Source organism: Castor canadensis, chromosome 16, assembly GCF_047511655.1.
Source record: "Castor canadensis chromosome 16, mCasCan1.hap1v2, whole genome shotgun sequence".
NCBI classification, from domain to species: Eukaryota; Metazoa; Chordata; class Mammalia; order Rodentia; family Castoridae; genus Castor; species Castor canadensis.
Genome location: NC_133401.1, coordinates 86,683,182 through 86,701,459, shown reverse-complemented (window position 1 = coordinate 86,701,459; position 18,278 = coordinate 86,683,182). Strand labels below are relative to the sequence as shown.

Here is an 18,278-nt window from a genome sequence, read left to right as displayed (position 1 = left end):
CTACTGGGCCCAAGACCTATTTAGAAGAGCTTTTCGTTTCATTTTTCATTTCTAAGTAATTTGGTTCAGATTTTTGTCTTGATCTTGTTGCAATGTGGTCAATGGAGATGAATACACAGTCTTTAGTGTGTAATTGAACTAGTCTCAGTAGCTCTGAATAGGCATCATTTTTACACTTGGTACTTGAGCACTTCCCTAGACTTCTCAAGGCAAAATGAGAAAACTTTTAGAAGAAAATGCCAATGGATTCTTAAATAAGATACAAACACAGCAACAGAAGACAAAACAGTAAGCTGGACTTACTCAAAATTTAAAATTTTGTGTCTCACCAGACACTATCAGAAAAGTGAAACAGCAGCGTTAGTGGGGCCTCCGCTCACCATGAGCGCATCCTGTTGGCGTTTCCTGTCCACTCAGTGCACAGCTGTAGATGAGGCCTTCAGGCTGACACATGGACCATGGCCAAGAGGTCAAAGAGGCACTGGAAAAGTCCACGAGGAAAAGAGTATGCAGTGCCCTTCCGGCTGAATAATCCAAGACTGAGACTGAACTAAAGAACAAGATGACACAGAAGTCACAGAAGAACCCAGAACCTGACAATGAAAAGCAGCTGCTGTGGTTACTCCCATTACAACCGAATATGCAGTGAAAATCAGTAATTAAAGATGGGCAATGTCAGATAAGTTTGTGAAAATCTGCATCACCCCAGGTTCCCACTGAGAAGGTGCAGGGGGTCTCACAGAGCGGTCACTGGATCTTGTGGTGGGAGTGTCACCCCACGGCAGTTCAAAAATGTCAGAACCAGTAGGATTCTTATCTTAGGTGGAAAGAATGTGGAAAACACACGATGGGGCTGCCTGACTCAAGTTGAAAAAGTCCAGAGAAAGAAGTGCCTTCCTGTGCCGCTGAAGCAGACACTAGTGAGGGACTGACATGTGTTCTGGAGACAGCTGATCAGACAGAGATGATGCCGTGAAGGAGCTGCTGGCAAAGCCTGCTGGAATCGGGAAAGCATGCCAAAAGGAGAGTTTTGAGAGACTTTTGTGAGGACCTGCCTGATGATTCCAAAAAGGGATTATTGGTGAGCCACACCTGGATGTCACAGGAGCTGTCACAAAGCCTTCTCCTAAGCAAACAATGAATTCTCTGGCTCTTTCTGGAAGATTTACGTAAATAAAATGTGCTTCCTCCAAAGATGGCTTCATGAGTACCCTGAACATTTTGTTCAAGAAGCAGTTATGTGTCATTCTCATTAAAAGGTAAAAAGAAGTTTTACCTGATGAAAATGTTACATTATGTGTTAGTTTTTGTTTAAGCAGGAGGTAGAAAACAAAAGTGTTTCCTTGCCTGTAAGTTACTGATAATTAAGAGTGAAACCAAAAATTTTTGCATAAAATTAAAATTTGTAAAAGAATTAAAAAAAAAAAGAAAGAAGGAAAAGTGGAAAGGCCGAGCTGGGGGTTTATCCGAGAGGTAGCACACAAGGCCCTGGGTTCCATCCCCAGCACCCCACCCACAAATACACACAAAACACACAGAAGATGAAACTCTTTGAATTTTGTAATCTGTGAAGCAACTTGTGTCTGAAATATTTAGAGAACCCTTACACTCAACAACAAAAACACAAGAAGCCCAATTCAAAACTGGGCAACGAATCTGAATAAACATTTCTTCAGAGAAGACATGGGAATGGCCGAGGAGCCTTTGAAAAGATGCTCAACACAATTAGTCCTTCGGGAAATGCAAATTAAAACCACAACTTGACACCACCTTATACCCACTAGGACGGCCACCAAAACGAGAGGAACTGTCACATGTTAGCAAGGAAGTGGAGAAAGTGGAAGCCCTTGCCCAGCTTGGGGAATTACAAGGTGGAGAGCAGTTTGATGACTAGTTGTGCAGTAAAGAACTGAAAGCAGGTGTTTGAAGACTTAGACGCCAATGCTCACAGTGGTCAAAAGAAGAAATTACACAAGCGGCATCAAATGATGACGTTCCTCGTGGTGTCCATACAATGGAATGTCACCACACACCTGTAGAAGAGCTAATATCAAATGCTGGGACAATGTAGAGAAACCAGATTTCTCATATGGCACTGGTGGGAGCAGTAAAAGAGCAGATTCTTCAGGAGCTACGCTAAAGACATTTCCATATCCTTTAGCTGACAGCTGCTAACAGAATTGTAAGATTGAAGAAATGGTTAGAAATCTGGGTGCCAGGCAGGAATGTCCCCACCACCTTCCTTCCTGGTGCTGTGGGTGGAGTGTGGTCTTTTCTCTCCAGCTCACGCTGACATTTGATCCCCGTTGTTGAGAGGTGGTGGGGACCTTAGGCGGTGATTATGTCATAACAGGGACCAATGCCTTTCTCATGGGACTGGGTTAACCCTGGCAGAAGTGGGCATGTTCTCCCTTTTATGGGGCCAGCTTAGGCACCAGGACAGGTTGTTGTAAGCGAGGCTGCCACCTCCTGTTTCACAATTTCCACACACATCCACTTGTTCTCCCACTTTTCTCCATGAGTTGAAGCAGATGCCAGTACATGCTCTAAGGCTTTCCAGCCTCCAGAAGTGAACGTCTATTCTTTATAAAATATCCAGCCTCAACTATTCTGATATAGCAACAGAAAGCAAACAGACTGAGAAGGAAGCTCTGAAAATGTACTCACAGCCAGAGAGAGAGAAGCAGCTGGTTGTGCCCAAGTCATTTCCAGCCCTGACCCAACCTGGCTGCCTGGGCCTGAGCACTGAAGGAGCCAAGCTGATCAGGCAACCGGCTTATGCATCATCCCTCTCTTTGGAACCAGTCAGGTGTCACCCCCTCCCATCATGTCTCCAGACGATCTCCAGTCCCTTTTCTGGTGGCAAGGGGTGCCCATCAGACCATAACCCCCTGACTCCCGGCACTAAGTCCACCCTCAGCTTCCTCCAGCAGGAGTGACTGGGTACAGGCCCCACAGAGGTCCTCAGGCTCTAGCTGCTTCCAGGGGCTCGCGTCTGTTTAAAATCATGTCCCCAACCCCAGCCGCCCGGTCCCCACTGTCCTGCCCTACTTCTATTGTGTTGGTAACGCTAACCTTCTGTGGGTAGATGAGGTCCTTATTTATTCTGCGTACTGCTTATTGCCATCTTCCCCTCTGAGTGAGTGCCACAGAGAAATCTTTGCCCACTGAGTTTGTGTCTCCCAAGCGCCTCCTACACTGGCACAGTAAACACTTGTGTAACTAACGAATGCATCCAGGCTCCCTGCGTTATCTGCACTTGTGAGTCATACACTCTATCTAGTAAGCAGTGCTGAACCATCTCACAGGAGAACCAAGCAGTCACATTCGCCCAGGAATGTGGGGATGAGACCTCTGGAAACAATCAAGAAACAGAAGTTGCTGCTCCTTGGGAGGACAGGTTGCATCAGCAGCCACCTTGTGGCTTAGTAAGGCAATGCATCCAGTTTGACATTGGAAAGCTGCTCAGTGACCTCCACCTTTTACATAGTCGATCTGCAAGTGTCACCAGGCCTCTGTGAACAAGATGTTGGTCACCAGTCTTGGCCCTTCTCAGGGCCTCTGAAGCAAGTGCCCATTGACCTGAAATACAACTCAAAATTCTGTAATCAACATGAGTTTCACACATGCATTCCTTCATCCATTCATTCATTCACTCAGCAAATATTGCTAAGCAGATACAGGGCACAGACATCGTGGGGAAGAAGGTGCCCTGATCTTCTAGTGGAAAAGATGGCCATGTGTTTATACAACACTTACTAAGAATCCAAGGCGCTGTGCTGGCCTTGGGGGACAATAACTAAGAAGATGCCTGGCTGGCCTTGAGTTACATTCTAATTGTTAGATAAACAAACCAAAGGGTGACAACATGGTAAGGGCTGTGAAGGAAATGCCTCAAAAGAGAGGACATTTAAATTAAAGGGGGGAACAATGGGAGGGACCAGAGGAGGGAACGCCTTCTGGAGGAGGGAACCACATGGAGAGAAGCCAGAGTGACTGAACAGGGTGTGCAGGGGAGGGGAGGAGATGAGGTGGACAGGCCATCAGCAGTCAGATTCTGCTGAGCCTAAAGGGTCACAGCGAGAATTTCACCTTTATCCTAAGTACAATGAAAGTCACTGGAGCACTCTAAGCAAAAGTGGAGTGGGTAGGGAGACATGATCTAATTTTCCTTTGTAAAGACCCTTCTGGCTGAGACTAGAGAATCTCTGAAAGGGGCACCTACTCAGGGAGCGTGGACACAAAATGAGGGAGACCCCAGTTCTTCAATGGAAAGAACAACATGGTTCAGACAGCCAGATCTGAGTTCAACCCAAGCTTCACCATTTTCGTGTACTATGACCCTGGAAATCTTCTCTGAGCTTCTGTGTTCTCACTGAAATGAGAACATAAATAGCACACCACAAGCTCATTGGCATTGCTATGGCTTGAATATGGTTTGGGATGTGACCCAAAAGTTCATGGGCTGGAAGCTTGGTCCCTGATGTGGCAGTGTAAGGTGGTGGGGCCTGTGAGTGGAATGTGGTTAGACCATTTGGAGGGTGCCACCCTCGGGAGAGATTAATGTAGTTATCCCAAAGCCCATGATTCCCTCAAGGGCAGGTTGTTACAAAAGGCGTTTGCCTGGGCTCTGAATCTCTCCGGCTTTGTATCTTGCCATGTGATCTCCACACGTGCTGTCACCCTTGTGAAGTCATCCACCATGAGGTCTTCCCCAGAGGCCAGACAGATGGGGCCACTCAACCTTGGACTTTCAGCCTCCAAAACTGTGGCTCACACCTATAATCCTAGCTACTCAGGAGGCAGAGATCAGGAAGATCTCAGTTCAAGACCAGCCTGGGCAAAGTTACCAAGACCCTATCTCAAAAACAAAATACAAAACAAAAGGGCCAGGCACCAGTGAATCTTGCATATAATCCTACCTACTCAGGAGGCAGAGATCAGGAGAATCATAGTTTGAGGTCAGCCTGGGCCTAAAAAAAAACTAAGACACTGTCTCAAAAATACCCAACACAAAAGGGAAGATTTTGGAGTGGCCCAAGTGGTAGAGTGCTAGCATAGCATGCATAAGGTCCTGGGTTCAATCTCCAGGACTGCAAAAAGAAAAAGAAGTGAGCTAAATAAACCTGTTTTCTTTATAAAGTACCCAGCCTCTGTATTTTATCATAGCAACACATGGACTACCCCAAGCATATTAGACAAACAGCACAACTTTTATTGGTCAGTGCTCAATAAAAGTCACATTGCAACACACATCCCTTTACAAATCAGGGAAAGGTGACAAGTGCATGCACAATTGGTAAGCACAAAGTCTGCAGGAAATGTACTGAAGGGGTCAGTCATGGAGGCCTGAATGCCACCTGATGCACATGCACATCTCAGCAGGAAGACCATCAGCAGAGCTTTCTTCTGGGAATGAATGAGTCTCTTCCTGCCACTCCTGAGTTCACACAATCTCCTCATCCTGGAGGCTCTGCCCTGCAGCCTAGGCACCTGGAATTTTGCTTGAGTCCTGCTTCCTTGTGGCCATGACCTATGTCACAGGGCTATGTGTGCCAGGCCACTAAGACTTCGTATCCTGTCATGTCAGGCAGAGAGCATCTCTTTCCCAGCCCCTGTCTGTGTTGTGAAAGAAGCCCAGTCCATCCAGAGGCTGGAGAGAGGCAGACTGGGGACTTGGGACAGAAGTGCAACCTGCCAGCTACAAAGACGCCCAAATCACAAAAGAACAGCACCTAATCCAAGTTGATGGATGCACCTAATCCAAGTTGATGGATGCAATGCCTGTCCAACGTGTGTCTCTCCTCCAGCACAGCCCTGACACATGGAACTCTATGGTCCACCAGCTCCCAGCATTTTTCTACTGCCAACAGCTCTGCGCGTGCAAAATGCACCTCCAGAGCAGGAACTTAAAAGAATAAAGTCAGTGCAGGTGGAAGACTGACCTTCTCTTTCCCACCTCTACACACCTCAGTCATGGGAAACACCCATTCCCAAAAGCCGTGTGCGGTCACTTGATGTGAGGAGATCTCTGAGGAAGAGGCAGAGCAAATCAAGCCCAACTGGAGGCTTGATTAAGGCTGGTGAGGACTCAGTGCAGTCAAGGGACTAGAGACAGGCTTGTCACCCCACAAACATCTCTAAGGACCTCTCTGTGCTAGTCCTTGCCAGATGCTGGGGAATTTAAGACAAATAAGGCCAGCCTGGCTGCTGGAGCACTTTGAGGGAGCCAGGTGTTCAGAAGCAATTACATCCCAGAATGATGGATAAGAACACACATGGCGGCCAGGAAGGTAGGCTTCCGGAAGAGCCTCCAAGCAGGCTGGGCTTTGAAAGCTGTGTAAGAGTCCACCAGCAGACAAGAGGGGAAAAGGAACAGCAAATGCTCAGGCACTTAAGGATACATATATACATATATTGTTTTTTCCTCTGGAGGTGACAAGTCATTTCTATTGTAGGCTTATGGGGAAGAGGCACTGGTGGGGGATGTGGCTAGACATTTGATCAGGACAGAGAAAGAGGGGATGGAGTTCAGGGAAGCATTAAGATTTAAAGTCATGCCAGGAGCCAGTGGCTCACGCCTGTAATCCTAGCTACTCAGGAGGCAAAGATCAGGAGGATCACTGTTTGGAGCCAGCCCCAGGCAAATAGTTCATGAGAACCTATCTCAAAAAAATCCTTCACAAAAAAGGCCTGGTGGAGTGGCTCAAGATGTAGGCCTGAGTTCAAACCCTAGTACTGCAAAAGAAAAAAAAGATTAAAGACAGGTCTGCAATTTGGATGCGGGTTGAAAGAACATTTAGCGATTGTCAATTTATGTAGTACCTGTAAGGTACTGCCGAATTAAGACCACGCCACGTGTGGAAAGGAAAGATTTATTAATCCAGACCGCTGGCTGTCACTCTCGGGTTCAGAGTGAGGCGGCTTGGCTGAATTGGGTAGTGGGCTTTATAGGAGGGGCCAAGCCATGGGGGAGGGAGAGAGACTCTGGTCTCTAATTATCTCCTATCACCAGATGGAACAGGTTGATATGCCTGGCTAGTTGAGTAACTAGAAGTTCCTGAGTTGTTTTGTGAGCCAAAAAACAGGCAGAGAAACAAGTGGTCATAAATCAGGGGGCAGGTGCTAGCCTTGGGACCTTCCACCCACCCCAAGAATGCCAGGGACCTAACATTCCAGCCTTTTGTGGGTATTATGGGTGCTGATCAATCTAGCTGCTTCAAGCTGAGTGGGGGTGTCATTAAAGGGGGTTCGGCTGGAATTTGGAAATTTGTGAGGTCCCCAGGAGCGGAGGCTGATGGTTTGTCCCAGGCTTCATTTGCAGACAAGGCCAGTTGTTGGGAAAAGGTTGTAGTATCTGGTAGGAAGTCTGTCTGTTAAGTTCCCTGAATGATCCTGGAGGCATTTAGGCTTAAAGAGCATTTTCCTGGTTTAAGGGTTTGTATTTCCATAGCATCATTTAGGCCCACTGCCCCCACCGGTGTTTTAAATCCACCTATAGCAGAAAACCATCTGTCCCTGTGTCCAATCAGATGGCTTGAGTACAGTGAAATTTACAGGGTTACAGGTGGCTTGGCTGCAGTTAGGGACAGTAGTGTCCTTTTGAAGGAGGGCTAAGTGTGTAGCCCCGTGCCATGTGGTCCATAAAACACAACTCCAATAAGGGCAAAAATGATAGCCCTCATTATTACACTGCCAGGAGCTGTCTCCCGGCACATACAGTTTTCATTTGATGTCTAGGTCCTTTCCCAACCCAGGCCTCCACAGCCACAGCCTGTACCTCCACATAGCTTGTCTACGGCCGCACAAGCATCAAACAACAATGACACTGGTTTTTCAGGATCGAACACCTGGGTTCAAGTAACAATGTTCCCAGCGAGGTGGCCACTCCTGAGTTCTAACCACTGCTCCACAGGGTCATAAGTGGGGTTGAAGCAGGTAAACTGACTATCATGGGAGCACACTTGATAAATGGTGTGACCCAATAACAGAGCCTGCACAGGAATATGAGTGTGGAACAGTAAAGTCTAGGAACAATACGTCCTGCCCATGCAATGTGCATGCATGGGTCACAGGAGGAGGATCTCTGGGCTGCAAAGGGAAAGCAGATCGAGAGCCAGATGAGGACTAAGAACTTATGCAGGAATGGAAGAGGGAGAGAGTTTGTAGGGGAGGCGTAGCCATGTGGGGCCCAGTGGTATGCAACAGTACTCATCCTTTCTTGTATTGGAAGAGTCTGAAGTTGGTGGGCAATGTTTTATCCTTGAAAGGTGCTGTCACTGGGGAGGGGTTCCATTGAGCTTGACAACAGTGGGTATTGTGAGGATGACCAGATGAGGTCCGGTCCACCAAGGTCCCAGTGTAGAGGATCAAAGATCCTTGAGGAGAGAAAGATCCCCTGGTTTAATTGAAATTGTTATAGGGCCCTCTGAGGGGTGGGGCAGGATCTGGGCTGCCTGCTGTCTGAGAAGTTCCCAGAGGAGGTTAAGATAGTCAGCCAGAGGAGCAGAGTCTGCCGGAGGCAAGTTTTTTAAGAGAAATGGGTGGCCATACATTATTTAAAAGGGGCTCAAGAAGGAAGGACTTTAGGGAGCCTGTCCCTTTAAGACCACACCTAGGTAGGTGACCTGAGGGAGACATAATTGAGCCTTCTTCTTAGAGACTTTGTATCTCCGGAGGCCAGAGAGTTTTAAAAGGGACTCAGTTGCCCTGCAGATAAGGGGCTCTGTGGCTCTGCATTGAAGAAGGGTGGCCTCTGGGTAGTGCCAATCTAGTAAGTCTCTGGTTAGGGCCTGACCACAAAGATGAGGGCTGTCTCTAAATTCTTGTGGCAAGACTGACCAGCTTAGTTGTTATGAAGCATTTGTGGGACTTTTAAAGGCAAATAGAGGCTGACTGTCAGAATGCAGGTTAAATGTAGCACTTTTGGATAAAAGAGAGCTTTAGCTCATTATTTTATATAAATTGACATTTTTGTAACATATTTAGATAAAGTATAGACACAGAACACAGTTACAAGGTGGTCATTTAAGACACATGAGCAAATATGTAAATGAACTCTGATTTAGTAGTACTTAAAGCTTGACAAGAGCAAAAGAAAACACAAGTCCTATAACAGTTTTTTTGTAGATGTTACTCAGAGCAGAATAATATTAAGATAGCCTTATTTTATAGACATAGAAAATTAGATTTTAGTTTGACATGACCTTAAAAATCTTTTAGGCAACTCTTAGATTATAGTCAACTTTAACTTTACCACACACTGAAGCTTTTATTATACACTTTTAAAACTTACTCAGACCTTCATACAACATACTAAACCCTTTGATGGTTTGTCCTTATCCTTCCTATTTGAAACAATCTTTAGGACAAACCCTTCTTTACAAAATCCTTTCTCATCCAAAAAACCATTCCTTTTTTCTTCAACTTCTCAAAAATACATTCAATACCTATCTATATCCTTTCCAGTTGTTTACTTTGTAACTTGTATTTTAAAATTAACTTTTATAAGAATTTTAATAAAACTATCTTTCCTTTTTGGCTGGTGAATGAGACCGTCCACCCCCACTATGGAGATCTGTGAAGGACAAAACTTACCTGAGAAGTCAGGTAGCACCAAGTAGGTGATTGAGGCCCACCTGCTACTTGGACGGTTACCCTGGGCTCCTCCGAGGTGATCTTGAAGGGGGCCGAGGTCCCAGGGCCACGTCAGTCTTCTGCTGCCAGGCCCAAGAGGTCCGTGAGGCCTTCACTCTGTTGAGAGTGGGAGTGGGAGACTGACCGACCTTGCAGAGACAAAGAGTGGCAGTTGTCCTTTCAGTGTCCATTCTGGCCACGTTGTGGACAGGGTCCTGGTGGCGGGCGAGGTGAAGGGCAGTTTTTTGCCCAGTGTCATGTCTGGTTGCACTTGAAGCAGGCCCTGGAGGCGTGTGTTGTTGTCCGGCCCATCTCGAAGTTGGAGGTGGTGGCCTCAGGGCAGCCGCCAAGAGCTGGGCCTTTCACTGGTCTCAAACCTCATCTCAGTTATTAAATACCTTAAATGCCATGTTCAAAGATCTCCCTGGGGGGTTTGAGGGCCACGCTCTGCCTAAGTTTTCTTCCAATATCAGGGAAGGATTGGGAAATAAAATAAGAGAATAATTGGGTTAGGTATTTAAATTCTTTAATATAGGAGACTGAGTCATTAGAGAAGGAGCTAAGTCTCTTTTCAATTTGAGAGAAAGGTCAGTCATGAAAAAGGGCACATGGACTCTGATAATGCCGTCAGTTCCTGCCACCTCCTGGAGTGGTACAGGTGGTCTGAGTGTGCTTGGGAGGAGGTATGGGAGTGGGTATGGGACACAGGTGGGGAGGAGAAGGGTGAGGGTATAGCAGGGGCTGAGGGCAAGGCTGGCAGTGTTGGTCCCTGAGGAGCTGATGGCTCAGGGTCAATAGTGACTACTGTAGAAGGAGAATAGGGTGGCAGATGTTTGGGAGAGCCAGCGGGGTGGAAGAAGAGGGGTCTGAGTCATGGGAGGATGAGGTGGGAGAAGAGATTGATGTAGAGGACTGGCAGGAGGAGTTGGGAGGTGGGCAGACAGAATCCATGATGTCACAAGTACGAGAGTTTAGTGGGAGTGGGAGACACAGACTTTGAGAGGGGTTTGTTGCTGGCAAGGAGGATTTGAAAAGCATTACAAGATTGGAGCAGGGAGGGTTGAGAGCAGAGAGAAAGGAAAGCTTGGACAAATGGAATTTCAGATCACTTGCCATTGTGGTGGCAGAAACTGTCAAGACCTAGAAGTGCGTGAAAATCAGAAGTACCGTTTTCAGGCCATTGGGAATGATCGTCTAGCTTGTACTGAGGCCAAACGGCGTTGCAGTAATAAATCAGTCGCTTAGGTTGTATATGGTCTTGGAGACCAAGGGGGAGGGTGCGGAGGAGGCATCCCAGTGGACACATCTAATGTAGAGTAGGAGGTCCCCATAACATAGAAGGAGAGAGAGAGAGAGAGAGAGAGAGAGAGAGAGAGGTGCCTTGGTGAGTTTACTCTTCAGGCCAATATAGATCTAGGTCAAGATCAGCCTCCCTTATGTGACTCAGGCAAGGAGAGCAGAATTGTCTGGTTGCCGTTTGATCATAGTAAACTGGAGGGGCTGTCAAGCTCTCTCACCTTGGGCAGAGGAAAGGAAAACAGAGAGAGGGGGAGAGAGAGAGAGAGAGAGAGAGAGAGAGAGAGAGAGAGAGAGAGAGAGAGAGAGAGAGAGAGATGGAGAGGGAAGTGTGTCACCCAAACGGGTTCCCAAGGGCGGGCGTCCCCAGCCTGGGTTGCTGTCCCTAGAGAATGCCCAGTTAACCAGGCGTCTCTGTGCTAAGTGGAGGGCGCCCCAGTGGGTGTAGGAGGCGTGCCTGGCACGGGGCCACGACTACCAGACCAGACAGAGCAGGCAGCCCTGAGGAGGGTGACACTTACTGAGTTTGAGGAGAGGAATAGGTCAGGTGGACAGCAGTGGAAGAGAGATGCTAATGATGGATGGGAAAGCCGGCAAGGCAGTAAGGTCCGAAATCCACAGTCCGGAGGCATGTGGGGTCAATTCAGCAGTCTGGGTTTGGGAGAGGGCAGGACACGAAAGCCAAGGGAGCAGCCCCAGGCCGGAGCGTCCTTCTAACCTCTCCCGGGTTTCAGCTCCAGATGTAAGGTACTGCCGAATTAAGACCACGCCACGTGTGGAAAGGAAAGATTTATTAATCCAGACCACGGGCTGTCACTCTCGGGTTCAGAGTGAAGTGGCTTGGTTGAATTGGGTAGTGGGCTTTATAGGAGGGGCCAAGCCATGGGGGAGGGAGAGAGACTCTGGTCTCCGATTATCTCCGATCACCAGATGGAACAGGTCGCCATGCCTGGCTAGTTGAGTAACTAGAAGCTCCTGAGTTGTTTTGTGAGCCAAGAAACAATCAGGCAGGGAGAAACAAGTGGTCATAAATCAGGGGGTCTGGTTTTAAGGTGTAGCCTTGGGTCCTTCTGCCCGCCCCAAGAATGCCAGGGACCTAACAATACCAAATCCTATAACTCAGGTGCTCAAGATGCCCATCTCACTTAGACCTCGAACAAGCCTCCAAGGTCAGTGGCTGTTCTTGTGAATGAAGAGACTGAGGCACAGTCTCACACTTGGTCAGACACTTGGTAAGGATGTGAGAAAATAGTGGGCACAGACTTGTGGTTGAACACACTTTGGAGTCAGACTGGCTCCCAGTGCCTTCTCTGGCCCAGTTTTGTGGTCTTAAGGAAAACTTTTCACTTAGCTTCAATTTTCCCATCAGCAAACAGAAAGAACAATATTTCACTCGCAGGGCTATTAAAACGATTAAGTAAAATAATGTGTACCTAAAACACAAAAACCAGTACCAAGCTCATTAGCAGTCCTCAGTAAGTATGATCAGGATGGTGACTGCTTTAGAGCCAGGTAAATTTAGAATGCAAGTTCCAGGTGGGATTTTCCTTCTGATAGAGTTCCCCCTTGGGTTTGAATTCCCTGACAAACTTGAATTTGCAGAAGTGTTTTGGGCTTGTGACAAGGCACTACATGAGGTCTACTCCCAGTGAACTGTACAGGTATCTCTCAGTTTTCCAGGTGAGCCTAACTGGATCTTTCCAGTGTGAACAGTCAACATAAACAGCATCACTAGCCCACCATTCAGTTGTTTTCTGCCCCCTCCCCCAAATATGCTGGTTACTGAGAAAATCCTGGCTGTCTAGTGTTAGGGTGCACATAAGGACCATTGACAGATTAATGAATAAGGAAAATGTACAAAGGATATACAGAAACATTATTCAGCCATCAAAAGGAAGGAAATGCTGATACATATTACCACACGGATAAGCTTTGTGGGCATGAAGGGAACTAAGCCAGGCACAAAAGGCCAAACATTAAATGTTCCCAGTGACTTGAGACATCTAAGCACATTCACAGAGACAGAAAGTGGAACTGTAGCTGCTGGGAGCCGGGGAAGGGGAAAATGGGGAGTTTGTGTTTACAGAACAGAGTTTCAGTTTAGGGACATGAAAAATCTTCAGATGGATGCTGGTGAGGATTGCACAGCATTGTGAATTAAAGCCACTTTGCTTATAAAAATAGTCGAAATGTTAAAATGTATGTGATGCATATTTTAGTACAATTTTTTTTTTAAGATGAAGGACATGGAAGATGCCTCAGCCACAGGGGGACAGAGAGACAATTTAGTATTCCCAGGCCAGGCCACTGAAGAGAAAGTGGGCATATGAGGAGGGCTGAGGACCCAGCTCCCCACTCAGGGACGCCTGCAGCAGGTGTCCCTTCATCCCTGGGGCACGGGGAAGCTGGCTGATTCAGATTTCCTCAGTGCCAGCAGACTGTGGTTAGACCTTATTAGGAAGGCTTGCTTCATGCAAAAGATGCAGGAAGAGAACCAGACACACCAAACCTTCACCATACTGGAACTGTCCAGTGCAACTGGAGGACCTTTTGACTTGACCATTCTGCTTGAGAAGAATATACCCTATGAGAATTACTTTGCCAGTGAGGGCCTTGGTCCCCAATCGACACCACTCTCAAATTGAGCCACTATGGACAGTTTGGTAAAAAGTCCACTTACAAAGCTGTGAGCAGGGCCAAGAGAACCAAGAGGATGGGGCTGTGCCTGAGGCTTGCCAGAACAAGACTGTTCCAGCCCTTGGTGCAAAAGTGCCTACAGGAATCTTAGAGAAGCCTTTTAGGGAAGGGTTCCCCTCCATAAGGACAATCGGGAATAAAGGGAGCTGCAGTAAATCAGGCCTCTCTCTTGCCAGGGCCTCCCACCCGCCAAGCCCAACCGGAAGTCACAGGACCAGGAGCCTGCTGGTGAAATCCATCCAGGCCATCCAGGCGCAGAGCGAGAGGGAAAAGCCTATAGCAAAGAAGTGCCAGGAGCAAATGGAGGGGTGGAACCAAAGTGAATCGCACCAGACTCTCCCTATGGCCAGGCAGGGTGACCGGGAAACATGTCTCCTAGCGAACCTAGTGACCTCTCCAGGTGGAAGGCACTGACTCGGGATCAAGCCTCCCATCCCCTATATTCGCCACCTTTGACTCCATTTGTTGCGTTCATCGCCGCGGTTAGGCTGTACGAGCCTTTTTGCAGGCTCGTTCCCTACCCACCTCCCAGCATGGGAGCCCGGGAGAGCTGGTCGCAGGCCTCTTGCTCCTCCCTGAATGCCCAGGGCTTGGGGTGGACTACAGTCCGCGACTGCCGCTGCGGCTGGACCCTGCCACATGGTTTCACTGCACTTATCTTGAACACGGCCCCGGGAGGAAGGCAATAACACCAGGCCCACTTTATAGATGAAGAAACCAAGCCCAGGGTCACAGAGTGGATAAGCGGCAGCAAAGGGCTTGAAACCGGGAGTCCGGTTCATCAGTCCAGCACTGGACCGCGGCTCCCAGGGCGGGGAAGGACGGGGATGCGTCCCGCGTTAGTCACTGAAGAACGGCGGTGCGAGTCCCCCTCGTCCTGGGCAGGCGTAGTGGCGCGACACCGGGACAAAGGGCCTGGCGGGGCCGGACGTGGCCCTTTAAGGGGGACGGGCCGGCGCGCGGGGGGCGGGCCGGGGGCGGGCCGGGGCGGAGGGCGCGCGGAGCTGAGGGCGGCGGCGGCTCGCGCTCGGCCCGGCTCCGGATCGCGGCGCCCCAGACCCTGCGCCCCGCACCGCGCGCGGCCCAGGAGCCAAGGCCATGGCGCCGCGACGCAGCATCGTGGAGGTGAAGGTGCTGGACGTGCAGAAGCGGCGGGTGCCCAACAAGCATTATGTGAGTGCGGCGGCCCCACGCCCCCAGCGCCCGCAAACTTGTGACTCCCGCGGGTCGGGTCTTCCTCCCCTCCTCTCCCCTCCCTGCGCCCCACAGTCGGGGCTCCGCGCTCCTTCCCCTTCTGTCTCCCGTGCCCCCCTACTCCCGGTCCTGCCCGTTGTGAGAAAGTCTGACCCCAGCCGGCGTGGGGGATGGACAGACAGACAGAAGCGCCTGTTCTCAGCCACCCCCCCCCCCCTTGTCCAGAGGCTCGCAGACTGCGGTGTCAGGCCACAGGTAGCCCTTCGGGGATCCCCAAGTTTGGCACGGTCCTTCCGGGAGAGCCAGCCTGAGCGGTGGGGATCTCGAGGAGCGGACGGATTGAATGCCCCTCTCCAACAACTTCCGTTTAAAAATGCTGGAAAGTTTCCTCCTGGAATCTCCTCTGTAAAGTGAAAATCTTGTTCGGAGCTGACAAGGGGCAGGAGAAAATGGGCCAGTGGCGTCGTTCTGCGCATGGGAAGGCTGAGGCTCGAGCTGCGGGCTCTGGATCACGGAGCTGCACCCAGGCCTCCCCTCCTTCTGGAAGGTGTGACTGGGGTCGCCCTGGCTGGCAGGTGGGAAGTGGGCTTCCAGGCAGCTTAGGTTCAGGCGGCTCTGCACAACCTCGGAGGTGCAGGGTGGAGAGGGACCCCAGAGGGGCGGGGCTCCTCCAGGAGGCCGGGGGATAGTGTCTCTGGTGGTGAGAAGTGGGCAGTAGCAGAGCTAGAAGAGAAGTTAACCGGGAAGGAAAAAAAGAGCAAGAGGGAGGGAAAAAATTCTAACAAAGAAGTGTAGAACAATGACTAGAAAAGGGCGTTGCCTGAAGAAGTGCGGCTCCTTGCTCCCCCCCCCCCCCGGAAGCCCTTAGACCGATTTTTTAAGAGACTCGTTCTTGTTCGTACAAAGCAGATCTACATGCCTTCCATGAGCAGCCCATACAGTTCTGGAAGAAGATGGCCAGGAATCGTCCCCGTACACTGCAAGAAAGAGTGCAGTGTGAGCCTGTATTGTTATTGGCTGGGCAGCCAGTTACTCAGCCAAGCTTCCTGCACTTGTGGGCATCCTTAAGATTCCCCAGCTCAGCTAAATCGTCTTGGCTTTTTTCTTCCCTGCTTCCTCCCACCCCCAGCTGTTTCAAATGCTGCCAAATCTTGTTAGAGCCTGTTGGGTGTGTCCACCAGTTGCCTCTTTGGTATGGGTGGTGGTCACCAGCGTGGCCATGGGAAGAAGTCTGGACTTCTCCAGGCCATCTCTCGCCAGGTCTGTGAGCTGGCAAAGCCAGGACAGAAACAGCCACCAAGGAGTGGAATCATTGCCACTCTCCTGTCCTCTCCCGTCACATACATTCAGGTGACAGTACTTAGCCCATTCACAGATGAGGAAGCTAAGGCTCAGAAAGCCAGGAGCAGAGCAGTGATGTAAACCCAGATCTGTTGCACCTGAAAGGTGTTGATCCTCCAGACCACACCACTGGCCAGATCCCACACCTGGATGGTTTCCTTGGGAAAAGTCCTCTCACAACCTGGGAAGAAGCCAGAACACAAGTCTACTTAAACACAGAGTTCAGACCTTGGCCTTGCAGCTTTTGTGCAACCCTCTGAACGTTGGTTTCCCATCTGTAAGATGGGTCAGTGTTGCCCACTCCCAAGGGGGGATTCTGTAACAGCTAGCTGCCCATCTGCCTTGTGGTGTCTGTGCTCCTCTGGCTGGAAACACTGAAGTCACATGGAAGGGGTATTTCCCCAAGAACTTGTTTCCCTGCATGTGGGTTTAGTCACTCCTGTGATTCAACCCTGCCCCTGTCCCTGCCTTTGGGCTCATCAGATGGGGAGGGGTGACCTGGAGCCTGAGTCATCCACAGGAGTAGAAATTTTAAGGCTGTGGTATCAGGGGTTCAAATCCAACAGCAGCACACAGCACCACCACTCCTGTCCCCAAACCCCCACCCTGTCACACACTTCAGAAGGTATGGGCATGGAAGCAGCTATTGGCTTGGACTTTGACTCCAGTTTGGTGTCCCTCTTTCTGAAGCCACTGTGGAGAGTGCATGAACAGGGGATCTGCACAGTCCTGGGTTTTCACATTTCCTGCTGTGTGACCTTGAATGATTGGTTTACCTCTCTGAGCTCTGTTTTCTGTGATCAAATTGTAAATGTTGCTGCATCCCTCTGGGGCCAAGCTTGTCAAGTTCAGTACTGCTGACGTTTGGCAGGTCATTCTCTGTGGGGGGCTTTCCTGTGTTTTATAGGGTGATTAAGCAATACCCTGGCCTCTACCCACCAGATACCAATAGCCTCCCTCTCCCCAGTTGTGATGACCAAAAGTGTGTCCAGGTATTGATTGCTATGTGTGCCCTTAGGGATTTTCCATTTCAACAACAAAATAGCTGAGAGTGGGTGCTTTGTAAAGAAGAGACTTATTTGGCTTACAATTTGGGAGGCTGAAAGTCCCAGATTGGGCAGCCCCATTAATTTGGCCTGGTAAATGTCCCTGATAATGTCATAACATGGCAGACAGTGAAATGATGGGGGGGCGGGGCCCTGTGTGAGAGGGAGGGGTCACATGGTAAGACAGGAAGCCAGAGAGACCAAGGAAGGGCCAGTCTTGCTTGTCTACAACAACCCACTCTCGAAGGTACTTAGTGGGGTCCCGTGATAATGACCTTAATCCCTTCCTATCCAAGGGCAGCACCCAGTAATCTAACCACCTCCACTCAAGATCCCACCACCTCTTACATCACCACACTGGGGATCAAGCTTCCATCATATGAACCCTTACAAGCCATAGCAGGGACATCACACATCCCCTACCCCATTTACGACACTATGAAATAGAATATGCAACTTAGTATAGAAGGGTCCTGGTCATGTTGCCCCTCTCTCCATTTGCAGCTACCTTGGCCACCATCTGCTCACCACTCAGTTGCCTGGCGGGGGGGGGGAAGTGGTCATAGATGCTGTGGGTATCATTGGAGTACTGCCCACTAGGGCTGGGTCCATCAGGGCTGGGCCTTTTGCTCCACCTGCAGAGCATCTTCTCCATGTCAGGACAGCAATAGCCATCATGTCTTCTCCAGCACTAGCACAGCCACCTTCACTTGTGGGCAGGGACACCCTCAGTGGGCCCAGAGGCAGGGTGACAGGCCAGGTGTGGAGGATGCTGAGGGTTTCAAAATGAATGGGAAGGAGGCTTCTGAGGGTGACATAATGGGGAGACCCTTCCTGCCTAGGTTGTCTTCTGGCTTGAGTAAGAAGGAAGGGCTCCCTGCAGAATTGGGGGTCACCTGGGGTCCCTGCCCCCTTCCCAGAGAAGGAACACACAGAGCTCTCTTGCTGGAGAGCTTTCAGTGTCAGGGTAGGGGTGCTAGTCATAGCAGCTATGGTAATGACAGCCAGATGCGTCATCACCCAGGCAGTGTCCTGGATTAAGTGTCCTGTGTGTGTTGGTCACAATAG

The 18,278-nt window shown here is 49.6% G+C and overlaps 1 protein-coding gene across 2 annotated transcripts in view; it reads left to right on the top strand.

The window, feature by feature from the left end:
* Nucleotides 1-14,642: 14,642 nt before the first annotated feature.
* The window catches only part of Sh3pxd2b (SH3 and PX domains 2B), an 84,301-nt gene continuing 80,665 nt past the window's right edge, over nucleotides 14,643-18,278 (top strand). For both annotated transcript variants that reach the window (XM_020162292.2, XM_074057799.1), the window contains exon 1: nucleotides 14,643-14,802. In XM_020162292.2, coding sequence (XP_020017881.2) covers nucleotides 14,728-14,802 — 75 coding nt within the window. In that variant the 5' untranslated portion in view covers nucleotides 14,643-14,727. The remainder of the gene's footprint in view (nucleotides 14,803-18,278) is intronic.